We start from the raw sequence: 20,645 nt of genomic DNA, 5'->3' as shown, positions 1-20,645 counted from the left end.
CTTTAACAAATTCTCTGTTAAAAGGCCTAATAATCGGCTAGTGACTGGGTGTGTGACAATTTGCACACAGAGGAAAGAGTACAAACAGTATGTTTTTTTTCAAAATAAAAGCCTTATTAAAAATAATGAGTATTAAGTAACTTCTTTTCATTTTGTATGACCAAACGCTCAACAATTTCTATTCATTAAAAATTATTCTCTCTCTTTAGACACACACGCAGACACAATAAGGTTTTTCAAAATAAAAGCCTTAAATGTGGTAAATCATGAGTTTTATGCTCAATTATTACTGATTATAAATATTCATACAATTTCAATTCAATATTCAAACCGATTGTCTCTCTCTATCTCTTTCTATCTCTTTCTCACACACTCACACACACAGTAGGGTTTTTCAAAATAAAAGCCTCGTTAAAAGGTGATGGTGGTTTCAGCAAAGGGCTGCTGGTGTTCGGTAGGGATGTAAGGAGGATGCACACAAAAGGGTGGGAGCTGGTATCGGGACGGAGAGGTGTCGATGGTCACAGGAGGCGGAATGCATGGTGTGAAGTCCCGCCCAATGCTGCTTGCAGCTTTCATTTTTATTGTATTCATTATCTACTATTTCAATGTATTCATCTTTATTTTAACTGTATTTTTTCAGGTTTTTTTTTTTTTTTTTTTTTTTTGGGAGCGGTTTAACCTGTCTGTGTACTATATGTGTGTGTGTTGAATGTGAATTGCCTACATGGTGGTTTTCCTGTCAGTTGTATGTCAGTAGTCGCTTTTCCATTGACCCTCAAATTGCGCATCAAAATTTACCTAATGGAAAAACGCCAATTTCGCCAAAAGTCTCATTTTTTTATGAAAAGTTTTTTGCGCTGGCAATAGGTGGTTTTTCAGGTGTAGTGCAAATGGTATATCATGCAGAACTGCAAAGGAAAGACCTTTTTTTGCAACTAGAGTCAGGTGAATAAAAAAAATGGATGTTTACATATGTTACAACAAGTGAAGAAGAAGAAACATGTTGCGGTATGTATGGACACACCAGGACACCTTATCATTTTTTAATTTAGTGCAAGATCGAGGGGTAATATATAATAATAATGAATATATCTGTAAATCAACACCATATTTATGTTAATCGCCATGTTTATAGAATGACTTCTCATGTCATCTCATGATAATAAATAAACAAATCATCATATTTGTGATTTAATGGAAAAACTGGCATTACGCACTTCTGTTTTTTTGACATTTAGTAAATATCAGTAAAGTTTTGCGCAGATGTCCAGTGGAAAACAGACTTGTGTCTCTGTGGAGCCTTAATCAGCTGTAACCTGACACCTGGGCCTGACACAGACCAGAGCTGCCATTACCATGGTGACAAGCACTGCAGCACTTAGACACAGACACAAAGAGGCTGATTTCTTCCTCTGAGAGGCCCTGGAACAGCTCCCGGACAACTGCCAATTATGGGAAAACCGTAAATGATAGGTGAAAACTAAAATGATCGTGAACGGCCGACAGACTTGGGGAACACACAGATGTATTTTTTTTCCCTGTACTGTGAGAAATGTTATGGCAGTGTTAAAACGCTCAATTCACCAGGAGAAAAAAAAATCAGTTTACATTGGCTCTTATAGGATAAAAGAAGGGATTTCCGCCCAAACTGCTGCCTACCATTTCACATCAAAAAGACTTGAAAACACTTGAAAACCCTCAGCCTGACTAATAAAAATCTTCAAAATATTGACTGTCACTGATATGTTAATTTGCAATATGCAAAATGTTTGGGACTGTGAATTAATGCTGGAATTGGTTTGTGCAATAGATGTATAAAGGAATCCAAGATTTATCTAAAACGGTACATACAGTGGTAAAGAAATAATGTAAATGAACCATAAGTATAAGAGAAATAAGTCTAAGAGAACTAAATATACAATGAGAAATAACTCAAACTGTTTAGATACTTAGCATGTTTAAGAGATCATCTGAGATGGTGTCATGCCTTTTAATAGAGAATAAGAAATAAATGTGAATGACTGAATCCACACAGTGAGATAAGTGCAATAAAGATTAGTCATATTGAGGCTTGATTATGATTTATTTAAGAGAAAACATGTCAAGGAAGTGTAAAGGGTGTGTTTCAAGTTTATTATACAGATATTTTTATTTATCCATTTATATATTTTTTAATTTTATTGTATTTTTTTGGCTGTAGTTTGGCTCCTCCCCCCAGCAGATGGTGCCCTAGGCAGACATTCCATTATTAACATTCACATTAACATTAGGGTCATTGTCACAGGCTTGAGCAAAATATTGGTCAAAGTTACTCTTGTTCAGTTCCATTTCACTCACTCATTCCTCTGATCTATCACGTCTCCACTGTCAAGCCGTTGTGTAGCTGGACAGGAAGTTGAGACAGCAGTGTTCGTTTTTCCAAGTGATTTCAAATGATGGTTTACAGAAGCATATTCATTCATCCCTCTTTTTTTCTTAACCATGCTGTGCACTATCACATCCGATTTGGGTCCGCATTGATTGCGGTCCCGTGGAGTGTATACGACTGACTCTGGCCAACTGTGTGGGGCCTGCCCCTAGTGGCCTGACTTACCAGTGCATGCCAAAGTTTTTGGGATGGACGGACGGACGGACAACCAACTAATGACAATACCCTGTGGCCAGTGTGGCCGAGGGTAAAAAAGAATGAAATCAACGATTTACTTTCAAGTGAAATAAAGAAAAAAACTGACATTTCTAAGGCAGTGATATTATGAAGCAGGGGGTAAATCAAATAAATTACTGGCTTATGAATTTAAAAGCAATAATTAGAAAATACGATTAACAAAATAAAAGACCCTCAAACAATAACTGTTGTTTGTGAATTGGAAAATATTCAACAAGCCATTTTAGCATTTTACAGACAATTATATCACAACCCAAGGTGATCACATGATCACTTTTTTGGATACAATAAAGTTACCTAAAATAAGTGAATACCAAAATTCATGTCTGACCTTGGAAATAACAGAACTTGACATCAGAAAGCTTTTAAAAATTTGAAACCAAACAAAGCATCAGGACCGGATGGTTTCTCTTCAGAGTGGTATAAGTAGATGAATGAATTAGTCACACCAGTTTTGAAATCCACGTTCAATTATATTTTAAAAACCAGAATTATTCTGCCATCCTGGAATGAAACATTAAGTTCTTTAATAGCCAAAGAGGGAAGAGATAGACTTGATTGTGGAAACTACCGCCCCATCAGTGTGCTTAGTCAAGACTATAAAATATTTACACAATAATACATAATAATTTCTGAAAGACTTCAAAGTATTCTCCCTCAGATTATTAGTTTGGATCAGACAGGTTTTATTAAACAGAGGCAAACCCAAGATAATATTCACAGAACCTTACATATTATTGCTCACTATACATCAAACCACATAGTGAAATTTGCAGATGACACTGCAGTGGTCGGACTCATCACCAACAGCGATGAGTCCACTTACAGGAAGGAAGTGAGCCAACTGGAGGCTTGCTGCAAAATTAACAATCTGTGCATCAATGTGAAGAAGACAAAGGAGATGATTGTGGATTTTCAAAGGAAAACCTGTGCCCCTACCCCTCTTCACATCAACAGGGATCAAGTTGAAATGGTCTCCTGCTTTAAATACCTGGGAGTACACATCTCAAATAATCGTAGTTGGACAAACAACACTAGCAGTCTGCTGAAAAAAGCCCACCAACGCCTATATTTTCTTAGGTGACTCAAGAAAGCAGGCTTGAGCCCCTCCATCCTGACTACTACTTATAGATGCGCAGTGGAGATCATCCTCACCTCCAACATGACTGTGTGGTTCAACAGCTGGACAGCGGCGGAGGAAAAAACACTGCAGCGGGTGGTGGGAGTGGCGGAACGCGTCTGTGACTGCTGTCTTCCCTACGTCAAAGACTTCTACACCAGCAGGTGCAGGAAAAAAGCCCAAAACATCATGGGTGATACCACCCACCCTGCACATGGACTTTTTACCTTTCTCCCATCAGGCAGGAGACTGCCGCATATACAAGCACAGACCACCAGATTCCAAAACAGCTTTTATCCAGAGGCAGTTAGAATAATGAACTCTTGCTGAACTTGAGCCCAGAATGCACTTTAAATTGGCACTTTACTGCTGTGCACTTTAGAAATAAAACTTTTTAGTTATGTATAGGTAATTTTTAGGGGGGGGGGTTACTGTTATTGTTATTGCTATTTTATATCAGTATTTTATTAGTAATTTATACTATTTACTAAATGCTGCTGACAGTCGGGGACCTGAGTACAATGTTTCGTTCCTGTGTATTTTTTATATGCTGAAATGACAAATAAACTTGAATCTGAAGATTTGATATGGGTCTATAGTCTGCTAAAACTGCAGGGTCAAGGCAGGGCTTTTAAGAAGAGGTTTAATTACAGCTATTTTACAGGACCATGGCACGTAGCCTGTTGATAATGACAAGTTAATCATATTAAGGAAGTGGTTGCTAATTAAAGGTAAATCATCTTTGATGAGCTTTGTTGGAACTGGGTCTGAGAGACTGGTAGACGATTTAGATGAGACTATCAAAATTAGCTGACTGATCTCTATGGGAGAAAAGCAATCTATAAAACCCAATGTTTCAATAGTCAACTGTAGTTTCTGGGTCTGAAGGATTTAAAGGTGGACTAGAATTTGTGGAGGACAGGAGACCATTAATTTTATCTCTGATGAGCAAAATCTTATTATTGAAGTTCATAAAATCATTGCTATGGAGGGTTGCAGGAATACTAGGCTCATTTGCACTGTTTCTCTTTGTCAGTCTGGCTATAGTACTGAAAAAAACCCAGTGATTGTTCTTATTTTCCTCTATTATTGAAGACAGTGATGAGTAATAAGCTGCTCTGGAATCACAAACAACATGCTGACTTCTGTTGTCTTTTGCAGTTTTACCCAAAATTGAAATCGAAAATAGCGTTTTTAGAGGAGAAAATCTGGACTTTATTTTTGGCCAAAATTGTGCCACCCTAGTCTGAGCAGTGGATGTAGGCAAACTTGGACTTCCTCAAGACTGTGGTCTGCCATTGTGATGAGCTCGCCAATAGTGTAAGTATAAACACATATTAATATTAAGAAAAAAAAATCTGTATAAATTAATATTATCACAAATCATTGAATTTGCCTTGTATTTTTGCCTTTTATTTTGATGTAGTATTACTCTAATATTGGATGTACAATTGACACATATCGCCATCACATTTTTAACATTTTTATTTAACTGTTAACCATCGTACTTGTACTCATTGTCTTCCGCTTGTCTGTGTCCAGGTCAGGGGGGCAGCAGTCCCAGCAGAGCAGCACAAACAGCCCTCTCCCCAGCTACTTCCACCAGCTTTTTCAGGAGAATCCAGAGTTGTTCCCAGGCCAGCCAAGAGATATAATCCCTCCAGTGTGTCCTGGGTTGGCCCTGAGGTCTCCTCCCGGTTGGACACACCCTAAACACCTCCCCAGGGAGGCGTTCAGGAGGCATCCTCACTAGACGCCCGAAGCACCTCAACTGGTTCCTCTTGATGTGGAGAAGCAGCAGCTCTCCTCTGAGTCCCTCCCAGATGTCCAAGCTCCTCACCCTATCTCTAAGGCTGAGCCTGGCCACACTGCAGAGGAGACTCATTTTCGCCGCTTGTACCCATGACATTATTCCTTCGGCTATTACCAGAGCTCATGATCATAGGTTGGGATCAGAGCTTAGATCAGCCGGTAAGGTGAGAGCTTCGCCTTTCAGCTTAGCTCCCTCTTTACCACGATGGACTGGTTTAGCATTCCCATCACTTCAGACGCCACCCCGATCCACCTGTCAATCTCCATGTCATCCTGTCATCCTACCCTCACTCATGAACAAGATCCTGAAATACTTAAACTCCTCCACCTAAGGTAGAACACCCCCCCTGATCTGGAGTGGGCACTCCACCCTTTTCTGGCTGAGGACCATGGCCTCAGACTTGGAGGTGCTGATGTTCATCCCAGCCGCTTCACACTGGGCTGCGAACTGCCCCAGCTGGAGGTCGCTGCTCGATGAAGCTAAGAGAACCACATCATTCGCAAAAAGCAGAGACGAGATCCTCCCGCTACCGAACACGACCCTCTCCACCACCGGGCTGTGCCCAGCAAATGTCCATAGAAGTTATGAACAGAACCAGTGACAAAGGGCAGCCAACTGTTAACCTGTTATGTTACATTTTAACATAACATACCATCACAATGACAGTAACTGCTGGCTTTTAGTGGAAGTAAGAAATGTAAACATAACATTTAAAGCAATTAATTAATTAATTAGCTTTGCTCTCTGACCAAGACAAATCAAATTTTGTTCCATTTTCTATTTTCACAGTCAACTTTGCATCTCTTCTCCATTGAATGTGCCATATTTTCATATTGTAACCAGTCTCTCTGGCTTTCCCTTACCAGTAGCAGTACTGTAAAACGATGCAAAGTGTCACAAAATTGAGTAAATTGTCGCAAATAGCCACACATACTGTTCAGCACAGGGGTCTCCAACCTTTTTTATCTTCTGTGAGCTACTTTTACATCATGAAATTGCCGGAGAGCTACTCAAAATTTTCATACATACACATATTTTGTATAATATGTTTGTAACATTGTATTCTTATTTATTTATTTATTTATGTATCTCCAATGACAGACAGGAAACCTATTGTAATCGTTTTGTTGTCCGTCTGTCCATCTGTCCGTCTGTCTATCTGTTCAACAATGTAATCGCATTATCTGAAGAATGTAGTGAGATATCTGCACCAAATTTATACTGTGGATGTATCTTTGCATGGAGCAGAAGCCTATTGAAAACAGGTCACCTTGACCTACTTTTTCAAGGTCAAATGGCAACATGTCCTTTCACTAACGTAATCATATTATCTGAAGAATGCATTGGTGTATCTGCACCAAATTTACACTGTAGATGCATCTTAGCATGGAGCAGAAGCCCATTGAAAAAAGGTCATCTTAACCTGCTTTTTCAAGGTCAAATGGTGACATGTCCTTTCAATGATGTAATCACATTATCTGAAGAATGCATTGAGATATCTGCATTGAATTTATACTGTGGAGGCATCTTTGTGGAGCAGAAGCTTATTGAAAATAGGTCACCTTGACCTAGTTTTTCAAGGTCAAATGGTGTCAAATGGAGACATGACCCCTTGGGGTGATACGTTTACTTGAAACAGCCCTGTGCAGTTGTAATGTTTGTGTCCTTACAAATATAAATATTTATGTAATAAGTTTTGCACAAAGACAATCTAATCAAAATTATAGGGCAGTAACTTTCAACAGAATCTTGCACTATATTTGGCGGAGGGGTATTAAAAGTGTGCAGCACGTTATGTTTATTGTGGGCGGCTCCTGAGCTGCGTGTGGCTCTTTCATCCCTCTGCTGCAGCTCCCTGTGGCTTTGGAAAATTAATATTGCGTATTTAATTTCAATGTATTTTATTTTAATTAAGCAGTTTTTTAAAAATGTAATTCTAAATTTAAAGATTATGGTGATATTTGGTAGTACAGGTATTATCGCTTTCTTTTTATTTTTTCTTCTTTATTGAAAATTAATAGTTGCAACAAATAAAGGGAAGCAACACATATACATTCCAAATATTGCTTCAAACAATATGGAGGTAAGTATAACGATACAACAAATGTGATACAAAAAATACCCAAACAACAGTTATAAAGTATTAACAAAAAATAAACTATCAAACAATTTGAGCATATGTTCACTTTTTTTTTGTTTTTTGTTAAGGCTACTATTTTGTAATACAATTTTGATTCTTTAATTCTTTAGACACCTTCGGCCCAAATCGGTAGTGTTTTTAAGGGACAAAGACTCCACATTCCATGAGCACTAGCAACTACTGTCGTAAGGGCATAATTCTGGCCATGGCATGCATTTGTTTTGAAGCTAATGAATTTACAACTCTGTATTTCTTTTTTCAAGACAGCAGCTTGCAGGGTGCAAAGTAACGTTTCAAATGAGATAACCAAACTTAATAAAGTCCGTTTGTACCATAGTTTAGTAACTGAGGTGAAAACGAAAAATGAAACCTAACTTTGGACGTCCGACTCCTGCTTCTATGTTTCTCTTTTACTCTGGAGCTCCAGAGTGTTATTCACAGACTGGTGCTCTAAGACGTGTCCCAATAATATGCATTTGCACTAGCTTTTCCAAAAGTATTCAAGCATTTTCAGAAATTACTTAAATCATTCAACATCATCATTCTGCATTAGCAGTTCAGCGCAAGCTACTTCAGCCCTCTGCATTCACAGTATTCTACTCTTATAATTGTCTTGTTCCCAAAGGGCAGTTTAGTATCCAGGCCCCGGGATGAACATTAAACACCATACTGAAATGGTTATCATTTCAGTCTCACCTTACGAAGCCCTTAGTTTGTGACTGAAACAATGCTCCAAATAAAACATATTACTGACGTCAAAGAGCTAGCTGTGCGGCTAACGCAGAAACGTTTACTAAGTGTTTGACTGAGCCCCAGCCCCAACTCCCGCTCTGACCCTGGCTGAGGATCCGACTCTGTCTACGGCCCCAGCTCCGGCTCCGACCCTGGCTGAGGCTACGGCTCTTTCCACGGCTCTGGCCCCTTACGGACCCCCCTTGGGCTCCGACGTTGGCTATGGCCCCGGCTCAGGCTCCGACGCTGGCTTCAGCCCCAGCTCCAGCTCCGACCCTGGCTGAGGCTCCGGCGCATTGATCCATGCTTACCTCATTCAGTCTCCTCCAACACCCCCAGTTCATACCTAATATAATGTTACATTTCCTAGGGATTTATGTCAGTGACAAAACAGTTTACCGGTGAACTTTCCATCCGAATATAACTAATATAGCCAAGCTCAGGCTCTGGTTTTGCTTCCTGTACAAGCGCTTCAATCCTCTGAGATGCTCGAAGAGGGGTACGCACGGGGGGGCGACCAAATGGCAGTTGAGTTTGATAGACATATCACTATTCAGTCATTTCGAGTGGGTGCTCAAAATGATTGGATGGTGTTTTTTCAGTCCTGTCTGTTCCACAGGTGACTAATTTTTTTTTCATTTTTGTGTTAGAGCATTTAATTAATTAGTTGTAATCGGGGTGTGAAGGGGATTTTAAGCAATATAGTAAAAAATGCTCCAGGAAAACATCTCACACCCCACTTTTAATATTATATGCTGATATTTACTTTTATTATGTACTATCATTGTAGCCAATAGTCATTGCTGATACTGATGTTGCTTTGTTCTTTATTTTGCTTTTGTTATTTATCCCCTCTTAACAAAGAAATCATTATATTATCATTATTAATCATTATATAAGTAGAAAAATAGTGGCCATCTTCTCACTTTATCACAGATTCAAACATACTAATTTATTCAAATACCTTTAATATAACACAATAGCGAAATTGCTTTTGCCATCTTATGTGCCAATACAGATATTGGCCGCTATCAGTAAATATTTTTTTTATTAACCGATGTCTTTTATATATATATATATATATATATATATATATATATTTTTTTTTTTTTTTTTTTTTTTTTTTTGACACATATATATATTATACTTATTAATCATTGGTTAGATTATGTCAAATGTGTCCCGGATGTGATTCTACTGCTCTAATCTGTGAACACAAGCCAGAAATGTTACATACTTTGACTTTAAAAAATGTTTTGGAAACTCGCCTTAATACCTGAAAAATGAAAGCTATATAAAAACTAAACTAAAACTAGTCAGGTCCTCAGTAATATAAGCAAACCACATTATGCATATGTAAAAATCACTAAAACTGAAAGACTAAGTAAAAATTAAAACTTTCAGAGCTTTATTAACTTGTACTGATAGCATGTGTTTGTGCTGCAGCCTGGAGAGCTGATCATATACTACGAGCTGGAAGAAAGTGAGAAAAGCTGCTCCCGAGGCATCGTGGAGGTCTGTCCTGAGACCCATAAGTGAGAAAGAGGATCATTTCCTATTTGTTCACACATACATGTTTTACACCTGGCACTATGCTGCCGATGGATTTTAATATGTTGTAGTTTTACGTCTCAGAATAAGGCGCTTTTTGGAGAAGCCACAGGAAGATGTGACGGTGTCGCGGCTGGCCAGTGTTGTGTTTTACTGCATCCAGAGAGACACACTGTCCTACCTGGTCGACTTCCTCAGTTTACAGCCTCAGGCCTCAGACAGGACATTTGGGCAATTCTGGGTTTGTTAGAGACATGACAGCATCGTTTATTCAGTCTGTTGGTCAAGATTCTTGTACATACACCTGAATAACTGTGCATCTCCCTCTTTTACAGGAGTGGCTCATCAATGAGAAGCGGCTGGACGTGTTTGGGATGAAGCTTCCCACTGGCTTCCAGCTCATCGGACAAGTGGTCTGTTCCTTTAACTCATCTTTTTTTTGCCCTCTGCATGTTATTACCTACATATTAGCAGTGTTGTATGTTTTTTACACAATCTGAGAACACTTTTCAGGAAATTAATCACCATTTTGAATAAACAAACTGGCCTATTTGGCATTAATAAGAACTCTGTAGAGATTCTGGTGAATTTAGTAACACAAAATGTAGTCATCCCTTGAAAACATGTCCAATAAAAATGAATTGGTAAATTTTTTCAACACAGTCCTCAAAATAGGGAGATAAAACTAAACTAGAACCAAGAGAAAGTGGAGACATTGCAACATGTGCATCCTGGACTCCCAGCAGTCTTCACTCTTCTCTATTGTACTGTATTGTGAGTAGAATTCCATCAAATTGAAGGTTTTACCCTCTTAAAGCTGCAACAGATACATAATGGCTTGTTTCATTTCTGTTATTAACTTTTTAAACTGATGTGACAATCTATGATACAGTACTAATTTTCCCTTTCTTTTCTTCCCTTATTTATCCATTGATTAATTTTTTTGTATTGATTTCTCAAATCTCACAGTTGTAGTACGGCTGTCAACCTGTGTACTCATTATCAGCCTTACTATAGCCTTACTACATTTTTGTTTGCCCTTTCACAACTATTTATGGTAGAAAGATGAACAATACCTCATTTTGCAGGGAATAATGAGCACTTTCAGACTTGTGATTGAAAAAAAATGTTTTGACCTAATTTTGTTTCTTAAAAATACTAAACACCTTTTGACCACTTTATAAAGTCTGCCATAAAAGTGTGGTTCCAATTTTCATAAAACTGTAACATCTTTACTGTTTATCCTGTAGGTTGTCTTTTTTGCAAAACAGTAAACAGTTTGTATTTTTTCAATATATATGGGCATAAAATAGCAAGAGTTTTCCTAAGTGTTTCGGTAATGGAGGGACACAGCCATTATGATAGCAGATGGACAAGGGAGGATAATTACAAGTTTCAATTGTTTATTCTGAATAATTATTTGTGTAGTACATTGCATATATAATCTCTATAAGTCAAATACCTTAATATATGAATTTAATACATTTTAACATATATTTATCTCAGTTTATTAGATATTTGTAACCACTATAAAAAGAGTAGCAAAAGGTTTTTAAGTTGTAAGGTAAGGCCTTACAACTTATAAGTATAATATAGGTCCAATAGAAGAGGATCAAAGTTATGCTTTGAAATACACTGACAGACAAAGAATGCAAACATAAATGTATCAATCAAATTGTATTTATATAGTGCCAAATCATAACAAAAGTTATCTCATGGCACTTTACGTATAGAGCTGGTCGAAAACAGACCCTCAAGCCCATTTACAGAAACCAAACAGAATCCTCCAGGAGCCAACACTTGGTGGCAGTGGCAAGGAAAAACTTACTTTTAACAGCCAGAAACCTTGAGCAGACCCTGACTCTTGGGTAGTGCCCTAGACGGATTGTATGGAACTAAAAGCTCTTTCAGATAAGTAGGTGCCTGGCCATGAAGGGCTTTGTAAGTGAGGAGTATTTTAAATTCTATCCTACGTTTTACAGGGAGCCAGTGCAGAGAAGCCAACACAGGAGAAATATGGTCTCTGATCTGATCCGGTTCTAGTCAGTACATGAGTAGCAGCATTCTGGATAAATTGAAGGGTCTTTAAAGACTTTTTGGGACAGCCTGAGAAGAGGGAATTGCTGTTAATGTGTTCTTTTGTTGGCAGCCCCAAGAATAAGTTCGGATCCTTTTTGGTCTCATTTTTATAATTTTATTGTTGACTTGATCTGATCACAAACAAAATATAACTCAGTTGAGGATCTACACCCCAAGTGGGAAAATGGATCCCGACATTCCAGTCCATATCATTTTCATAATCCTTGTAAACTGATCTTCAAACTATGGGCTGAACCCCTTGTGTTATAGGTGGGCTGGGTCACAGAAAATGGACTGGTGTCATCTAACTCTAAAGTCAAGCAGATGTAATTCCTCAACTCAATGCAAATCCCCCTACTTAGTGTTTACCGCTGAATCTCTAGTTGTTTACAATTGTCTGTGGGCATGTGTATTATTCCTATTATCATAAATCTGTCAGTTTAGTACGTGACCAAGATGTGACCTATCCTAAGAAATTTACGACTGACTAGTGAAACAAAGAAAATCTAGTGACACAAAGTGACCTAACTAATACTAACTAATACTAATACTGACTAACGTGATTGAACTTAAGAATTCAACTATCTAAATTAAAATATTTGAATTTCCCCCTTGGACATGATTCTATCTTATCAATAACTGTATGAAATGTCTTTTTTTGTTATCCCCCTTTTATATCTGTCATCCCTATTACAACCATTATACATTTTCTCTTGAATTCCACATCTCAACAATGAAAGAAATAATTGGAGGGTTTATTTAAGTATAAGAATTACATTATTAATCCCCAAAGAAAAATTCAGTTGTCAGACAGCTCATACCTGTTCATTTACTCTGCAATTTAAACTAAAATGATTGTAAATGTCCTGCATACTTACTTCTCTTCAGCATGAAAAATACAAAGAAAATGTGTCCTAAATACTAATTGTGGGAGTTATTTATCCATTTAGTTTCTTATTCAAAGTTTATTTACTTTTTATTAAAATAATTTTCTAATAATTAATCCCTGACCATTTGCTTTCTTACTTATCCAACGTGCAACCTTTTTTTTTTTACTTTCATGATCATCTCCTCCATTCTTATGCATGTAGCAACTTTTATTTTATTTTCTTATTGATTTAGACCAGAAACACATGGGTCTATAGTTTTTACCAGTCTATTAGTCAGTCAGTTCAGTCAGTCAATCAGTCAAAATATGTAGGAGAAATAGCAATAGGCCTTAATTGCTATTCACCTGCAAAACTACAAACCCATGGTGCATTTAGTCGTATTATTAATCGGCTCTGTGCCTTTAATCAAACCTATATCTACTACTTATACTATAACCCCTAATAGAAGCCTCTGAATTTGACACTTCACATTTATAAATCATTACATTAACTTGGTTATTATAGTATTATAATCAAATAGCAATTATTCACTTCTACTCAAGTGTCAACATCATGATAAAACAAATCTTAAGACAGTTTGGTATTAATGAATTATATTAATGTAATAAATTAGGCCCATTAGTGCCTTTATACTTTCACAGCATGAATTATACTATAACATTTTTCTTTATTTTATCTTATCAGATAGGAAATCCACTCAAATTAATCACCCTTGAATAAACATTTTAACTTTTACCTTTTTTATTTATTTATTTATTTTTCTGTGCAACTTTACTAAAGTAAAGGAACTAGAATCTATATTTATTTCTGCAGTCTACCACTGCAGCTTTTCTCTTTATCTCGACAAACACCATAAAACATACAAAGAGTTTCAGACAACAGACAGACACAAACACAGAACACAGACACGCAGAGACACAGAGACATGGACATGTCTTCACAGAAAAACACAAAAAACAACAAATCTATCCCTATAACGGCTCAATACTAAATTTTAGCAGAGCAGGCTCAGCGTCATTAATATGCAACGGAGCAACGGCTAAACGTCATTAAATATGCGACAGAGCAACCCATTAATATAAAATAATGGCTCAATACTAAATATTAGCAGAGCAGGCTTAACATCATTTAATATGCAACGGAGCAACTCATTAATATAAAATAACAGCTCAATACTAAATATTAGCAGAGCAGGCTCAAACGTCATTTAATATGCAATGGAGCAACCCATTAATATAAAATAATGGCTCAATACTAAATATTAGCAGAGCAGGCTTAACGTCATTTAATATGCAACGGAGCAACCCATTAATATAAAATAACAGCTCAATACTAAATATTAGCAGAGCAGGCTCAACGTCATTTAATATGTGATGGAGCAACCCATTAATATAAAATAACAGCTCAATACTAAATATTAGCAGAGCAGGCTCAACGTCATTTAATATGCGATGGAGCAACCCATTAATATAAAATAACGGCTCAATACTAAATATTAGCAGAGCAGGCTCAATGTTATTAATATGCAACGGAGCAACCGACTCAACGCCACTTGCAGAGTAATAAAAGAAATGAATAACATGCACATGCTTATACCTTACTTGTGATCATTTCAATCCAACGAGACCACTCAATATTTTTTTTTATAAATGTATGATTATTAGTCTTTCATTATAAATTTTGCATCATAGAATTACCAGGTTCAGACAATTCAATTTAGAGTAGTCAATTTGCAGAAATTCTGAATTTAGAATCAAAAGGTTTTCTGCTTACCTTATTTTTAGGGCCCTTTGGAATTGTCTGTATTGGTTCTTCTCTGATTCCTCCAAATGCATTCCATAGCGGGACTCACTTTGTCTCACTATTCTCAATAGAATGCAGTCTCAGCGTCAGCCAGTCATGTCAGGGTCACCAAATTTGTTAATGTGTTCTTTTGTTGGCAGCTCCAAGAATAAGTCTGGATCCTTTTTGGTGTCATTTTTGTAATTTTATTGTTGACTTGATCTGATCACAAACAAAATATCACTCAGCTGAGGATCCACACCCCAAGTGGGGAAATGGATTCCGACATTCCAATCCACATCACTTTTATAATCCTTGTAAACTGATCTTCAAACTATGGGCTGAACTCCTTGTGCTATAGGTGGGCTGGGTCACAGAAAATGGACTGATGTCATCTTACTCTGTTCTGCTCTTAAAGTTGGTGAATAGCGCCATCTCTGGGCGCTCTTTATGTACTGTTAACGTTCTGTCTGGCCACGCCATTGAAGTTATGTGCAGCATTCATTCCGGTTGATAAATCTGGGCGGATATACGTCTGTAACGGTGGCGATTTCTCATAGACTGCAAGGGAAGCCCGGCTTCCCCTAAAATTACGAAAATTAAATGGTTAAATATGTATGGTTGTGTTGACATTTTATTGACTACAAATATGTTAGAACACGTTCATCTCAAAGATGAGTTCGTTCAGAATCAGCTTTATCACAAATCAACGGATGCGATGTTGTTCACTTATCATACATTCCCGTTGCGCTGTTTTCTCATTCAATCTCTGCTCAGTGCATTTGCCCATAGACGCCTGGCGTCTATGGGCTTCAATGGGACTGAGTGGAACAGTTTTTTTTCATTGCCTCAAAACTGGACGGTAATTGGATAAATGCCGCAATGTTGTCCTGCCCCCAGACGCCGTCTCTGGGGGTGAATGGAGCTGTGGGTGGAGCTCGGCCGGGCTGGACACCAGAATCCCACGTGCTGATTGGAGGATCAGTCGAAAGGCTGAATCCTATTTGACTGACAGCTTGTTTGAGATCTACTCCTTCACAGACACAGTTCAGTTTAATACCGCCGCGCATTCTGCTGTGAAATCAGGAGAGAAACCACTCTGAAATTACTCGTTCATTTCTTGCACTGTAAATAAAACACACTCATTGTACTTCCTTGTTTCAATTTAAGATAATTTCAACGTTTTCTTGTTTCAGTTACATAATTTAATCATTTCTTGTTCGAGTTTGATATCGTTTTGTAGACAGTTAAATCAATTATACTGTTGGCTAGGTCGGAGTGAAAGGAGCATATCTTGTTTAAAAAGGCTGAAGTCTTACACTTGCAAAACAATGGGCCAAGGCAATCTAAGCAGCCTAGCTCTGCTGGCCATTAAGAGGACACTGGTCCAGTACCTGGAAAAGACGCCTACTTGGTACGATAAGGTCACTGACCATTTTCTTAAAAAGGAACGGAGGGCCGAATGTATGTTTAAATAGCTTGACTTTTTTTGTTTTTTTTTTTTGATGTAAGCCAACAATGAGCTTCCCCTGTCTGAAAGATGAGCAGCCGCCACTGGTCTGTAAATATTAGTTTTATGATTATTTTGTCATTAACTGAGAAGCATGGTTGCTGGCACCTTTTACAGACGGCAAATAAGCTTTCACGTTGTGGTAAAAGCGTTCTGTTCACTGCTAATTTTGAGCCGGGTCTGTTTGTGTAAATGCTAGCTTGTATGTACTTGGTTCGGAGCTAATGCAAATGCTGTTAGGTAGCTGTTGTGTTTCTTTTACTATCAAATTATTTATGCACTCCGGGAGAAACTTGTGCATATTATTACCATTGGAGTATTATTGTTTCATGCCAATTGGATTATATGCAATGTTAATGCAGTTCATAAAAATGTTTTTTACTGTGTACATTCTGTGGTAGATTGTTGTATTTGTTATGCACCTTATGGCCTATTTAAGTTAATTTCATTAGCTAAGCATTTCATATGGTTTATATACTGAACATGCTTGTTCCTTTGTTTTGTTATTTTGGAAATATGTAGCGATTTATTTTCATGTATGATGGTTTAATACATCTACGGTTGTTAATTCATGCATTTTAAAAGAATGGATAAAAGTTAAGTGTTTACAGTGGAAAAATAATTCAGCGCACATTTTAATTTATTTGTGTGTATTCATGTCATTTCAGTTCTACAAGAAAAATCCATTAGTAAAAGAAGGGAAGGAAAAAAAAAAGCAACAAAACAAGACTTCACCTTCAAACGGAAATCAGTCTCTTCCTGCTTCTTTTTCACGTGCTAGTGTTAACTGTCTGCTTAGCTCTGCAAGAGTGGCCACACGCATAGTGAGGGCAGAACATAGTCTGAAGTCAAGCAGATGTAATTCCTCAACTCAATGCAAAACCCCCTATTTAGTGTTTACCTCTTAATCTCTAGTTATTTACGATTGTCTGTGGGCTTGTGTATTAGTCCTATGATTATAAGTCTGTCAGTTTAGTATGTGACCAAGATGTGACCTATCCTAAGAAATTTATGACTGACCAGTGAAACAAAGAAAATCTAGTGACACAAAGGAATCCTAACTAATACTAACTAATACTAATACTGACTAATATGTGATTAAACTTAAGAATTCAACTATCTAAATCAAAATGTTTCATTGCAATGATCTAGTCTGGATGTAATAAAAGCATGGAGTATTTTTTTCTGCATCATTCCTTGTTAAAATATGCCTTATTTTAGCAATATTACGCAGATAAAAAAAATACAGTTTTAGAAATCTGTTTTGAGTTAAATGATAAATACTGATTGAAAATAACACGTAGATTCCGTACGGCGGTTTTGGGCTCTACTTTGGTGACTACTTTGCTAGACACTGCATCCCTAACAGTTTTTGGGACAAGCACAATGACTTCAGTTTTGTCTGAGTCAGCAGAAAGTGGGTGGTCATCCAATCTTGTACTCCTCCACTCCTGTAGTTTAGTTAGCTGATTGGCTTCATCAGTTTTAATAGATAATTAAAGCATTAAGGCGGGACCTCATGCTCTTGCCTGGTTCTGCCTCCCGTCCTGCCATCCGTTCTTGTTCTGTTATAAATAAATAAATTAAATATACACACTGAGTACCTGCATGATGACTTGATGAAAAAACTGATTAAAACGGATTCTCTCTCTCTCACTCACACACACTATGTATATATATATATTTATTTGAGAGAGAGAGAGAATCACTTGTAATCAGTTTTTTCATCAGGTCATCATGCAGGTACTCAGTGTGACACCTGGGCCTGTTTGAAAGCTGATATTCTTGCAGGAATTGAAGAAAGACACATGAATCTTCCTCAACAGCTCTGAGTCTCTCTTTTTTCATCTTTATATCAGTCATGCTTGAAAAACTCACCTCACAAAGAGAGGTTGTGGAAAAATGGAACAGAACTGAAACAACTTGTGGGGCATTTCGAACAAGAAAGCTGAGAGGGGTGCGTTAGCAACCCCTCAGATGGACCCCCCCAGTTTACAGATTGAGATCCGTCATATAATAGTATGGGAGACATATGTCCCCTGCCCCAACCCAATACCCGGGGTTCACGGGTAACCCGCTAATCCATGCATCACTAGTAAGGGGGGCTTTATCAACAGAATGCACCACATCAGGGCCAGTTCACTTTCACATTCATTTTACAAAGGGAAACAGGAGACTGTTATTGTAGAGTGAATCATTAGTGCGTGCAGTTGTATGTATCTATATCATGCTGCTTACTTAAATACCAATCTGGTTGTTAGGGTCTCCAAACAATAAGAAAGTAAACTGACAAATATTACCAAGCAAGTTTTATAAATATTACCTAGCAAGTTGCATATTGTAAAATTAATGCAATAGCCCTATCTGACCATGCAGCTGTAGAGCTAGGTATCGATATAAACAATGACACTGAGAGAAGAGGTAGATGAAGACTGAATGTGTCACTATTATCTAATGAGGCTTTTAACTTATTATTAAGAGAAGAATTGCTGTTATTTTTTTTTTAAATGAATATAGGCAGCACCGACAGGAAATCAACAGAATTGGAAGCATCTAAAGGGGAAATGATAGTATTTGCATCTAAAAAAAAAAAAAAGGGAGGATATGAGTAAGATAAAGGAATTGTTGGAAACTAAAATTAGGACACATGAAAGGGAACTGGCAGACAATTTCTCAAACCAGCTATATCAAAACATTTGCAAACTTAAATTTGAACTTCAGGAAATATATAATAAAAAAGCAGAATATGCTTTATTTAGGTTGGGGACATCTTTTTATGAGGAAGGGGAAAAAACAGGCAAGTTGCTGGCGTAACAGTTAAAGCAGCACAACTCCTGTAATCTAATACCAGCCATTAGAAAAGAGAATATAACAGTGACCTTTAGGGTGAGGAAATGGTGAAGTTGAGCCAGAGCTCCCAGAAACACGTCTACTCCATACAGAGGCCTAAACCACTCCAGGTTGCTGAATATTTTGGCATTAACATCTGTCCCTGTTGCATCTTTGAATACAACCTTTGCATCAGGTGGCAGGCAAAATTGCTCAATGATCCATCCATCCATCCATCCATTATCCTCTGCTTTATCCGGGGCCGGGTCACAGGGGTAACAGTCTAAGCAGGGATGCCCAGACTTCCCTCTCCCCAGACACCTCCTCCAGCTCTTCCGGGGGGACCCCGAGGCGTTCCCAGGCCAGCCGAGAGACATAGTCTCTCCAGCGTGTCCTAGGTCTTCCCCGAGGTCTCCTCCCAGCGGGACATGCCTGGAACGCCTCCCCAGGGAGGCATCCGAAACAGATGCCCGAGCCACCTCAGCTGGCCCCTCTCGATGTGGAGGAGCAGCGGCTTTACTCCAAGCTCCTTCCCGGCGACTGAGCTCCTCACCCTATCCCTAAGGGTGCGCCCAGCCACCCGATGGAGGAAGCTCATTTCGATCTCTTGTATCCGGGATCTTGTCCTCTCTGTCATGACCCAAAGCTCATGACCATAGGTGAGGGTAGGAACGTAGATTGACTGGTAAATCGAGAGCTTCGTCTCTCGGCTCAGCTCCTTCTTCATCACGACAGACCGGTACAACAACTGCATCACTGCAGACGCTGCACCAATCCGTCTGTCAATCTCTCGCTCCATCCTTCCCTCACTCGTGAACAAGACCCCCAGATACTTGAACTCCTCCACTTGGGGCAAGGACTCTCCACTGACCTGGAGAGGGCAAACCACCTTTTTCTGGACGAGAACCATGGCCTCGGATTTGGAGATGCTGATCCTCATTCCACTCGCTTCACACTCGGCTACAAACCACCCCAGAGCACGCTGAAGGTCCAGGTTCGATGAGGCCAACATCATCCGCGAAAAGCAGAGATGAAATCCTGTGGTCACCAAACCGGACCCCCTCCGGCTGCTTGCTGTGCCTACAAATTCTGTCCATAAAAATTATGAACAGAACCGGTGAGAAAGGACAACCCTGCCGGAGTCCAACATGCACCTGGAACGGGTCTGACTTACTGCTGGCAATGTGAACCAGGCTCCTGCTTCGGTCATACAAGGACCGGACTGCCCTTAGAAGAAGGCCCCGGACTCCATACTCCCAAACCACCCCCCACAGGATACCCCGAGGGACATGGTCGAACGCCTTCTCCAAATCCACAAAACACATGTGGACCAGTTGAGCGAACTCCCATGAACCCTCAAGCACCCGGTGGAGAGTGTAGAGCTGGTCCAGTGTTCTGCAACCGGGACAAAAACCACATTGTACCTCCTGGATCTGAGGTTCAACTATCGGTTGGATCCTCCTCTCCAGTATCCTGGAATAGACTTTCCCTGGGAGGCTGAGGAGTGTGATCCCCCTGAGGTTGGCGCACA

At 38.7% G+C, this 20,645-nt stretch overlaps 1 protein-coding gene across 1 annotated transcript in view; it reads left to right on the top strand.

Moving 5' to 3' along the window:
• The window catches only part of gkup (glucuronokinase with putative uridyl pyrophosphorylase), a gene marked incomplete at its 5' end in the record, with an annotated part of 82,176 nt that overhangs the window by 21,672 nt on the left and 39,859 nt on the right, over positions 1-20,645 (top strand). Inside the window, 3 exon segments of the mRNA XM_030152780.1 lie at positions 9,920-10,008; positions 10,109-10,265; positions 10,360-10,437. Of these exon segments, the coding sequence (XP_030008640.1) occupies positions 9,920-10,008; positions 10,109-10,265; positions 10,360-10,437 (324 nt within the window).

Source organism: Sphaeramia orbicularis, chromosome 13 (genome assembly GCF_902148855.1).
Source record: "Sphaeramia orbicularis chromosome 13, fSphaOr1.1, whole genome shotgun sequence".
Lineage (NCBI taxonomy): Eukaryota > Metazoa > Chordata > Actinopteri > Kurtiformes > Apogonidae > Sphaeramia > Sphaeramia orbicularis.
The sequence above is the reverse complement of the archived record's forward strand: the minus strand, read 5'-3'. Positions and strand labels throughout refer to the sequence as shown.